Here is an 11772-nt window from a genome sequence, read left to right on the forward strand (position 1 = left end):
ACACGTCAAGAAAAAAATGCATGGTCAACGATTTTCGTCGCAAAAAGATACTGCTGAACCGTTCAATAACCATTTTTGGAAGCTTCTCAATCGGAGTGCAAAAAGTGCTTTAAAAATTCGTTGGAGCGCTTGAAAAAATATATAAACATTTGTGGAGAATACCTTGAAAAATTATAAAACGTTTTTAAAGATAAATATTCGCGTTTGCGTTATTAGGCCACAAACTTTTCTAGTAGTCCTGTATGCAATGAAATTGATGATTTAATCCACTGAATTTTTAAGATCGTGTACAGTGTAAACATATTCTAAGTTAAAAAATAGACACAATCAACTTTTAATACAAATAATAGTACGTATATATATAAACGGATTTAACAAACCCACTGGGTTTCAAATGTCAATTCCTTTACGTATACGTCAAGTAAATCCTAATTAAGAAAGTTAACCCTGCAAAAGGCTATAATATAAATATGGCCTAAACCTCTGTGTTTTATATTCTACAGTTTTAGAAATAAAATGTTGTAAAAAATCCCAAATGTATTCCTCAAGGTTGTGGTTCAATTGTAACGACACCAAAAAGACTCAACCTGATGGTGGTACATTCCAAATGTAATAAAATTCTAAAGATGGGAGTGGCTTACAACAAATGTAAGGTAATTTAAGTATTCCTTATGGCGTTGTTGTTGTAATAACAAGCATCAACATTTTGTGGTTAGCTTTTTACTACTCAAAATATCATTACATATGTACATATAGTAAATATAAGCTTTTTTCATAATGTGAAAAATACTTTTTTTACGAAAATAGAACAATCAACATATTTTTTTAGATATATTAAAATAAGATACTGTAATTTTAATAATATCCTAAATGTATTCAAAACTGAACGGGTGTGTGTTAAAAACAATATCACTTACCTTTGCAGGTATTCTTGCCATTGTCACCAAAATTAGCAACAAATACCAGAAGCGTTATCAGCAGTTTCAATCTGCTACACTTTGTGGTAGTTGTCATTGTCGTCGTCATACTGTTGTTCGGCTTATCTAAACCAGTGCCCAGGTTGTTGTAGGTTATCAATTGTAGGTAATAAATATTTGTGGTCTTTGCTTTGTTACTTGTTGTCCTTTAAGGATTTGTTTTACGGTTTACTTCCAATGCATTTTGTTATCAATAAAGGATTAGTGATAATCCGCTTGTTATTTACTAAATTTATGTTTTTGTATTTGAAATTACTTTTGTTTGCTTTTTAATCCTTCACTTCACAAATGTACAGAGAAATAAAATTGGATTTTTTTCAATATTTTCGTAGAACAAACACCTGGTTTTTCAGATTTTTAAGCTTTAACACTTTTTGTTCAAAATTTTAGTCACAAAAATTATTCAAAATTCAAAAATATTTTGATGATTTCAAAATTTTTCACATTAAACAATGAGCAATTTTTTCACTTTTCCATCTTCAGCCAAAGCATTATTACATTTTTCAACTTTTCGGAAGGATCCAATTTTGTATTCATCACTAATTTAAACTTTCAAATAAACTTTTTATATGTTATTTATCACTCAATAATCAATTTTGACCAATAAGATCACATTAAAAAATCTTATTTTCTTTGTAATTTGAATTAATTATTTTTACACTCCATTATCCTTGGCTCTCTCCTATGTAATTATCCACGAGATAGAACAGCAACCGTTTAAACCGCACGACAAAAGCCAACTGTTTTAATCAAGTGCGAATATTTTACTTTCAACCAATTCTTTATTCTATTTATACGTGCGGCATACACCCTCAACAGGATGACTACAACTGTTAATGGATGAAGAAGCAACAATGTGTGTCTGGCTATTGTCCTTATGCTGCCTCTGCAGCTGTTGTTGTGGCGTTATCAGAGTCAGTGTGTGGTGTGTCGTCATTATTACATCATAACGTCCCAGCGAAAAGTTTGCCTCCAAAGAGGCAGTTAAATGATATGTACAAGTGATTTGGAAGTGCATCGAATTATGCATTTTCACTCATGATTTTTACAAGGGAGTGACCCCGGAAAGAGGCACTCCATTGCATCGCATTTTAACTGACCCTTTGGCATTGCATTTTAACTGAACCTTTGGCACTGCATTTTAACTGACCCTTTGGCATTGCATTTTAACTGACCCTTTGGAGTAGAATAGGAGGCAGTCCGGAGCACGTGTTTTGAATAACAAAATAAAATGCATTTATTATTTGTGTAAAACAAAAATATTAATAACTTTATTAAATTAACACAAATTATGAAAATTCTCTATTGAATTTAATCGCAAACATGTGTGTTTCACCCGCTTTTCATTTAATCCAAGCTTAAGTGCTTTTGCTTCATCCGCTAAATGGGTTTGAAATTGTCTTCCCATCACCAGTTAAGATTTCGACATGTACTCCAACAGCACTCCGTTGGGAAATTTTCTTCTCGTGAGTTACCGGAAAAATGTTCACAAAAATATTATTTAGTTTGTATTAACAAATGTATTCCGCTGCTGTAGAGATGTACAAACTGATTTATGTACATGTAGGGATCTCTAACAACTGCTAATAAAATGTAGTGAACGGAGTGCCTTTTTCACGGCTCCGTTTGCACTGCATCCGGATGCTGTTAAATTGTGAGGAATTGGAGTGCCTTTTTCACGACTCCGTTGAACTGCCTTCGGATGTTGTTAAAATGTGACAAATGGATGTGATTCTTTGGATTGCATCCAAATGCGGTTAAAATGTGAGGAATGGAGTGCCTTTTTCACGACTCCGTTTGAACTGCATAAAAACATGCCGTGAAAGAACTAGTCTACATTGCACTACTTCCAATTTATTTTGCTGGGGTGCATAATGTGGCATTCGAATTTAGATTTCATGCGCCTGCGCTCAGTAATGAAACAGCACTAACAGTGATTTTGCCTTTGGTGCATCAATGCCTTTGGTGGCATGAAGTTCAATTAAATATGGATCACAAAATTTATCATTTCTATAAAAAGACCAAGGTTTTCTTATAGAAGACCAACAGTTCCTCTTCTATAGGAAGACCATGTGGACTTCAAAAAAGAGCACAATTTCTTTTAGAAAGGGTATATAGGAGCACCATGTGGTCTTCGAAGGAAGTACCCCTTCTTTCAGAAAGGGAGTATAGAAGCACCCTTTCTTTCAGAAAAGTTCCATAGAAGCACCCTTTCTTTCAGAAAAGTTCTATAGAAGCACTCTTTCTTTCATAAAAGTTCTATAGAAGCACCCTTTCTTTCAGAAAAGTTCCATAGAAGCACCCTTTCTTTCAGAAAAGTTCTATAGAAGCACCCTTTCTTTCAGAAACCTTCTATAGAAGCACCCTTTCTTTTAGAAAGGGTCTATAGAAGCACCCTTTCTTTCAGAAAAGTTCTATAGAAGCACCCTTTCTTTTAGAAAGGGTAAGCAGAATCACCCTTTCTTTTAGAAAGGGTAAGCAGAATCACCCTTTCTTTTAGAAAGGGTAAGCAGAATCACCCTTTCTTTTAGAAAGGGTAAGCAGAATCACCCTTTCTTTTAGAAAGGGTAAGCAGAATCACCCTTTCTTTTAGAAAGGGTAAGCAGAATCACCCTTTCTTTTAGAAAGGGTAAGCAGAATCACCCTTTCTTTTAGAAAGGGTATATAGAAGCACCCTTTCTTTTAGAAAGGGTATATAGAAGCACCCTTTCTTTTAGAAAGGGTATATAGAAGCACCCTTTCTTTTAGAAAGGGTATATAGAAGCACCCTTTCTTTTAGAAAGGGTATATAGAAGCACCCTTTCTTTTAGAAAGGGTATATAGAAGCACCCTTTCTTTTAGAAAGGGTATATAGAAGCACCCTTTCTTTTAGAAAGGGTATATAGAAGCACCCTTTCTTTTAGAAAGGGTATATAGAAGCACCCTTTCTTTTAGAAAGGGTATATAGAAGCACCCTTTCTTTTAGAAAGGGTATATAGAAGCACCCTTTCTTTTAGAAAGGGTATATAGAAGCACCCTTTCTTTTAGAAAGGGTATATAGAAGCACCCTTTCTTTTAGAAAGGGTATATAGAAGCACCCTTTCTTTTAGAAAGGGTCTATAGAAGCACCCTTTCTTTTAGAAAGGGTATATAGAAGCACCCTTTCTTTTAGAAAGGGTATATAGAAGCACCCTTTCTTTTAGAAAGGGTATATAGAAGCACCCTTTCTTTTAGAAAGGGTATATAGAAGCACCCTTTCTTTTAGAAAGGGTATATAGAAGCACCCTTTCTTTTAGAAAGGGTATATAGAAGCACCCTTTCTTTTAGAAAGGGTATATAGAAGCACCCTTTCTTTTAGAAAGGGTATATAGAAGCACCCTTTCTTTTAGAAAGGGTATATAGAAGCACCCTTTCTTTTAGAAAGGGTATATAGAAGCACCCTTTCTTTTAGAAAGGGTATATAGAAGCACCCTTTCTTTTAGAAAGGGTATATAGAAGCACCCTTTCTTTTAGAAAGGGTATATAGAAGCACCCTTTCTTTTAGAAAGGGTATATAGAAGCACCCTTTCTTTTAGAAAGGGTATATAGAAGCACCCTTTCTTTTAGAAAGGGTATATAGAAGCACCCTTTCTTTTAGAAAGGGTATATAGAAGCACCCTTTCTTTTAGAAAGGGTATATAGAAGCACCCTTTCTTTTAGAAAGGGTATATAGAAGCACCCTTTCTTTTAGAAAGGGTATATAGAAGCACCCTTTCTTTTAGAAAGGGTATATAGAAGCACCCTTTCTTTTAGAAAGGGTATATAGAAGCACCCTTTCTTTTAGAAAGGGTATATAGAAGCACCCTTTCTTTTAGAAAGGGTATATAGAAGCACCCTTTCTTTTAGAAAGGGTATATAGAAGCACCCTTTCTTTTAGAAAGGGTATATAGAAGCACCCTTTCTTTTAGAAAGGGTATATAGAAGCACCCTTTCTTTTAGAAAGGGTATATAGAAGCACCCTTTCTTTTAGAAAGGGTATATAGAAGCACCCTTTCTTTTAGAAAGGGTATATAGAAGCACCCTTTCTTTTAGAAAGGGTATATAGAAGCACCCTTTCTTTTAGAAAGGGTATATAGAAGCACCCTTTCTTTTAGAAAGGGTATATAGAAGCACCCTTTCTTTTAGAAAGGGTATATAGAAGCACCCTTTCTTTTAGAAAGGGTATATAGAAGCACCCTTTCTTTTAGAAAGGGTATATAGAAGCACCCTTTCTTTTAGAAAGGGTATATAGAAGCACCCTTTCTTTTAGAAAGGGTATATAGAAGCACCCTTTCTTTTAGAAAGGGTATATAGAAGCACCCTTTCTTTTAGAAAGGGTATATAGAAGCACCCTTTCTTTTAGAAAGGGTATATAGAAGCACCCTTTCTTTTAGAAAGGGTATATAGAAGCACCCTTTCTTTTAGAAAGGGTCTATAGAAGCACCCTTTCTTTTAGAAAGGGTATATAGAAGCACCCTTTCTTTTAGAAAGGGTCTATAGAAGCACCCTTTCTTTTAGAAAGGGTATATAGAAGCACCCTTTCTTTTAGAAAGGGTATATAGAAGCACCCTTTCTTTTAGAAAGGGTATATAGAAGCACCCTTTCTTTTAGAAAGGGTATATAGAAGCACCCTTTCTTTTAGAAAGGGTATATAGAAGCACCCTTTCTTTTAGAAAGGGTATATAGAAGCACCCTTTCTTTTAGAAAGGGTATATAGAAGCACCCTTTCTTTTAGAAAGGGTATATAGAAGCACCCTTTCTTTTAGAAAGGGTATATAGAAGCACCCTTTCTTTTAGAAAGGGTATATAGAAGCACCCTTTCTTTTAGAAAGGGTATATAGAAGCACCCTTTCTTTTAGAAAGGGTATATAGAAGCACCCTTTCTTTTAGAAAGGGTATATAGAAGCACCCTTTCTTTTAGAAAGGGTATATAGAAGCACCCTTTCTTTTAGAAAGGGTCTATAGAAGCACCCTTTCTTTTAGAAAGGGTATATAGAAGCACCCTTTCTTTTAGAAAGGGTATATAGAAGCACCCTTTCTTTTAGAAAGGGTATATAGAAGCACCCTTTCTTTTCGAAAGGGTCTATAGAAGCACCCTTTCTTTTAGAAAGGGTCTATAGAAGCACCCTTTCTTTGAGGAAGGGTCTACAGAAGCACCCTTTCTTTGTGAAAGGGTCTACAGAAGCACCCTTTCTTTGTGAAACGGTCTGTAGAAGCACCTTTCTTTGTGAAACGGTCTGTAGAAGCACCTTTCTTTGTGAAATGGTCTATAGAAGCACCCTTTCTTTGAGGAAGGATCTATAGAAGCACCCTTTCTTTAAGGAAGGGTCTATAGAAGCACCCTTTCTTTTATAAAGGGTCTATAGAAGCACCCTTTCTTTTATAAAGGGTCTATAGAAGCACCCTTTCTTTTATAAAGGGTCTATAGAAGCACCCTTTCTTTTATAAAGGGTCTATAGAAGCACCCTTTCTTTTATAAAGGGTCTATAGAAGCACCCTTTCTTTTATAAAGGGTCTATAGAAGCACCCTTTCTTTTATAAAGGGTCTATAGAAGCACCCTTTCTTTTATAAAGGGTCTATAGAAGCACCCTTTCTTTTATAAAGGGTCTATAGAAGCACCCTTTCTTTTATAAAGGGTCTATAGAAGCACCCTTTCTTTTATAAAGGGTCTATAGAAGCACCCTTTCTTTTAGAAAGGGTATATAGAAGCACCCTTTCTTTTAGAAAGGGTCTATAGAAGCACCCTTTCTTTTAGAAAGGGTATATAGAAGCACCCTTTCTTTTAGAAAGGGTATATAGAAGCACCCTTTCTTTTAGAAAGGGTATATAGAAGCACCCTTTCTTTTAGAAAGGGTATATAGAAGCACCCTTTCTTTTAGAAAGGGTATATAGAAGCACCCTTTTTTTTAGAAAGGGTCTATAGAAGCACCCTTTCTTTTATAAAGGGTCTATAGAAGCACCCTTTCTTTTAGAAAGGGTATATAGAAGCACCCTTTCTTTTAGAAAGGGTATATAGAAGCACCCTTTCTTTTAGAAAGGGTATATAGAAGCACCCTTTCTTTTAGAAAGGGTCTATAGAAGCACCCTTTCTTTTATAAAGGGTCTATAGAAGCACCCTTTCTTTTATAAAGGGTCTATAGAAGCACCCTTTCTTTTAGAAAGGGTATATAGAAGCACCCTTTCTTTTATAAAGGGTCTATAGAAGCACCCTTTCTTTTATAAAGGGTCTAGAGAAGCACCCTTTCTTTTATAAAGGGTCTATAGAAGCACCCTTTCTTTTAGAAAGGGTCTATAGAAGCACCCTTTCTTTTAGAAAGGGTATATAGAAGCACCCTTTCTTTTAGAAAGGGTATATAGAAGCACCCTTTCTTTTAGAAAGGGTATATAGAAGCACCCTTTCTTTTAGAAAGGGTATATAGAAGCACCCTTTCTTTTAGAAAGGGTATATAGAAGCACCCTTTCTTTTAGAAAGGGTATATAGAAGCACCCTTTCTTTTAGAAAGGGTATATAGAAGCACCCTTTCTTTTCGAAAGGGTCTATAGAAGCACCATTTCTTTTAGAAAGGGTCTATAGAAGCACCCTTTCTTTGAGGAAGGGTCTACAGAAGCACCCTTTCTTTGTGAAAGGGTCTACAGAAGCACCCTTTCTTTGTGAAACGGTATGTAGAAGCACCTTTCTTTGTGAAATGGTCTATAGAAGCACCCTTTCTTTGAGGAAGGATCTATAGAAGCACCCTTTCTTTGAGGAAGGGTCTATAGAAGCACACTTTCTATGAGAACGGGTCTATAGAAGCACCCTTTCTATGAGAAAGGGTCTATAGAAGCACCCTTTCTTTTAGAAAGGGTATATAGAAGCACCCTTTCTTTTAGAAAGGGTATATAGAAGCACCCTTTCTTTTAGAAAGAATCTATAGAAGCACCCTTTCTTTTAGAAAGGTTCTATAGAAGTACCCTTTCTTTTAGAAAGGGTCTATAGAAGCACCCTTTCGTTTAGAAAGGGTCTATAGAAGCACCCTTTCTTTTAGAAAAGGTCTATAGAAACACCCTTTCTTTTAAAAAGGGTCTATAGAAGCACCCTTTCGTTTAGAAAGGGTCTATAGAAGCACCCTTTCTTTTAGAAAGTGTCTATAGAAGCACCCTTTCTTTGAGGAAGGATCTACAGAAGCACCCTTTCTTTGTGAAAGGGTCTACAGAAGCACCCTTTCTTTGTGAAACGGTCTGTAGAAGCACCCTTTCTTTGAGGAAGGATCTATAGAAGCACCCTTTCTTTGAGGAAGGATCTATAGAAGCACCCTTTCTTTGAGGAAGGGCCAAAGAAGCACCATTTCGTTGAGAAATTGTCTATAGAAGCACCCTTTCTATGAGAAAGGGTCTATAGAAGCACCCTTTCTATGAGAAAGGGTCTATAGAAGCACCCTTTCTATGAGAAAGGGTCTATAGAAGCACCCTTTCTTTGAGCCAGGGTCTATAAAATCACATTTTCTTTGAGGAAGGGTCTACAGAAGCACCCTTTCTTTGAGCCAGGGTCTATAGAAGCACCCTTTCTATGAGAAAGGGTCTATAGAAGCACCCTTTCTATGAGAAAGGGTCTACAGAAGGGTGTAAAGAAGCACCCTTTCTATAAGAAAGGGTCTACAGAAGAGTGTAAAGAAGCACCCTTTCTATGAGAAAGGGTCTACAGAAGGGTGTAAAGAAGCACCCTTTCTATGAGAAAGGGTCTACAGAAGGGTGTAAAGAAGCACCCTTTATATGAGAAAGGGTCTACAGAAGGGTGTGTAGAAGCACCCTTTCTTTGAGGAAGGGTCTATAAAAGCACATTTTCTTTGAGGAAGGGTCTATAAAAGCACATTTTCTTTGAGGAAGGGTCTATAAAAGCACATTTTCTTTGAGGAAGGGTCTATAGAAGCACCCTTTCATTTAGAAAGGGTCTATAGAAGCACCCTTTCTTTTAGAAAGGGTCTATAGAAGCACCCTTTCTTTGTGAAAGAGTCTATAGAAGCACCCTTTCTTTGTGAAAGAGTCTATAGAAGCACCCTTTCTTTGTGAAAGAGTCTATAGAAGCACCCTTTCTTTTAGAAAGGGTCTATAGAAGCACCCTTTCTTTGTGAAAGAGTCTATAGAAGCACCCTTTCTTTGTGAAAGAGTCTATAGAAGCACCCTTTCTTTGTGAAAGAGTCTATAGAAGCACCCTTTCTTTTAGAAAGGGTCTATAGAAGCACCCTTTCTTTGTGAAAGGGTCTATAGAAGCACCCTTTCTTTGTGGAACGGTCTATAGAAGCACCCTTTCTTTGAGAAAAGGTCTATAGAAGCACCCTTTCTTTGAGAAAGGGTCTATAGAAGCACCCTTTCTTTGAGAAAGGGTCTATAGAAGCACACTTTCATTGAGAAAAGGTCTATAGAAGACGCTTTCTTTGAGGAAGGGTCTATAGAAGCACCCTTTCATTTAGAAAGGGTCTATAGAAGCACCCTTTCTTTGTGAAAGGGTCTATAGAAGCACCCTTTCTTTGTGAAAGGGTCTATAGAAGCACCCTTTCTTTGAGAAAGGGTCTAAAGAGGCAACCTTTCTTTGTGAAAGGGTCTATAAGAGCACCCTTTCTTTGAGAAAGTGTCTATAGAAGCACCCTTTTTAGAGAACAGGCCTAGAGAAGCACCCTTTCTTTGAGAAAAGGTCTATAGAACACCCTTTCATTGAGAAAAGGTCTATAGAATACCCTTTCTTTGAGGAAGGGTCTATAAAATCACATTTTCTTTGAGGAAGGGTCTATAGAAGCACCCTTTCTTTGAGGAAGGGCCTATAGAAGACCCTGTCTTTGAGAAAGGGTCTATGGAAGCACCCTTCCTTAGATAAAGGGTCTAGAGATGCACCCTTTCTTTGAGGAAGGGTCTATAAAAGCACATTTTCATTAAGGAAGGGTCTATAAAAGCACATTTTCTTTGAGGAAGGGTCTATAGAAGCACCCTTTCTTTGAGGAAGGGTCTATAAAAGCACATTTTCTTTGAGGAAGGGTCTATAGAAGCACCCTTTCTTTGAGGAAGGGTCTATAAAAGCACTCTTTCTATGAGAAAGGGTCTATACAAGCACCCTTTCTATGAGAACCCTTTCTTTGAGGAAGGGTCTATAGAAGCACCCTTTCTTTGAGGAAGGGTCTATAGAAGCACCATTTCTTTGAGAAAGGGCCTGTAGAAGTACCCTTTCCTTGGGACAGGGTCTATAGAAGCACCCTTTCTATGAGAAAGGGTCTATAGATGCACCCTTTCTATGAGAAAGGGTCTATAGAAGGGTCTATACAAGCACCCTTTCTATGAGGAAGGGTCTATAAAAGCACATTTTCTTTAAGGAAGGGTCTATAGAAGCACCCTTTCTTTGAGGAAGGGCCTATAAAATCACTCTTTCGTTGAGGAAGGGTCTATAGAAGCACCCTTTTTTGAGAAAGGGTCTATAGAAGCACCCTTTCTTTGAGGAAGGGTCTATAGAAACACACTTTCTTTGAGAAAGGGTTTATAGAAGCACCCTTTCTTTGAGAAAGTGTCTATAGAAGCACCCTTTTTTAGATAACGGGTCTAGAGAAGCACCCTTTCTTTTAGAAAGTGTCTATAGAATCACCCTTTCTTTGAGGAAGGGTCTACAGAAGCACCCTTTCTTTGTGAAAGGGTCTACAGAAGCACCCTTTCTTTGTGAAATGGTCTATAGAAGCACCCTTTCTTTGAGGAAGGATCTATAAAAACACCCTTTCTTTGAGGAAGGGCCTATAGAAGTACCCTTTCTATGAGACAGGGTCTATAGAAGCACCCTTTGTATGAGAAAGGGTCTATAGAAGCACCCTTTCTATGAGAAAGGGTCTATAGAAAGGTCTATACAAGCACCCTTTCTATGAGAAGCGTCTTCTATAGAAGACCCTTTCTTTGAGGAAGGGTCTATAAAATCACATTTTCTTTGAGGAAGGGTCTACAGAAGCACCCTTTCTTTGAGGAAGGGTCTATAAAATCACATTTTCTTTGAGGAAGGGTCTACAGAAGCACCCTTTCTTTGAGCCAGGGTCTATAAAATCACATTTTCTTTGAGGAAGGGTCTACAGAAGCACCCTTTCTATGAGAGAAGGTCTATAGAAGCACCCTTTCTATGAGAAAGGGTCTATAGAAGCACCCTTTCCATGAGAAAGGGTCTACAGAAGGGTGTATAGAAGCACCCTTTCTTTGAGGAAGGGTCTATAAAAGCACATTTTCTTTGAGGAAGGGTCTATAGAAGCACCCTTTCTTTGTGGAACGGTCTATAGAAGCACCCTTTCTTTGAGAAAAGGTCTATAGAAGCACCCTTTCTTTGAAGAAGGGTTTATAGAAGCACACTTTCTTTGAGAAAGGGTCTATAGAAGCACCCTTTCTTTGAGAAAGGGTCTATAGAAGCACACTTTCATTGAGAAAAGATCTATAGAAGACCCTTTCTTTGAGGAAGGGTCTATAAAATCACATTTTCTTTGAGGAAGGGTCTATAGAAGCACCCTTTCTTTTAGAAAGGGTCTATAGAAGCACCCTTTCTTTTAGAAAGGGTCTATAGAAGCACCCTTTCTTTTAGAAAGGGTCTATAGAAGCACCCTTTCTTTGTGAAAGGGTCTATAGAAGCACCCTTTCTTTGAGAAAGGGTCTAAAGAGGCAACCTTTCTTTGTGAAAGGGTCTATAGGAGCACCCTTTCTTTGAGAAAGTGTCTATAGAAGCACCCTTTTTTTAGAGAACGGGTCTAGAGAAGCACCCTTTCTTTGAGAAAAGGTCTATAGAACACCCTTTCATTGAGAAAAGGTCTA

General features: G+C 37.1%; 1 protein-coding gene across 1 annotated transcript in view; it reads right to left on the minus strand.

Moving 5' to 3' along the window:
• Ret (protein kinase receptor Ret oncogene) overlaps positions 1-1721 on the minus strand; it is a 114626-nt gene extending 112905 nt beyond the window's left edge. The window contains exon 1 of the mRNA XM_073966222.1: positions 918-1721. Coding sequence (XP_073822323.1) covers positions 918-1026 — 109 coding nt within the window. The 5' untranslated portion in view covers positions 1027-1721. The remainder of the gene's footprint in view (positions 1-917) is intronic.
• Between the last annotated feature and the right edge of the window lie 10051 nt (positions 1722-11772).

This window comes from Musca autumnalis, unplaced genomic scaffold (assembly GCF_047663935.1).
Source record: "Musca autumnalis isolate F117 unplaced genomic scaffold, ASM4766393v1 scaffold_2, whole genome shotgun sequence".
Classification (NCBI taxonomy): domain Eukaryota; kingdom Metazoa; phylum Arthropoda; class Insecta; order Diptera; family Muscidae; genus Musca; species Musca autumnalis.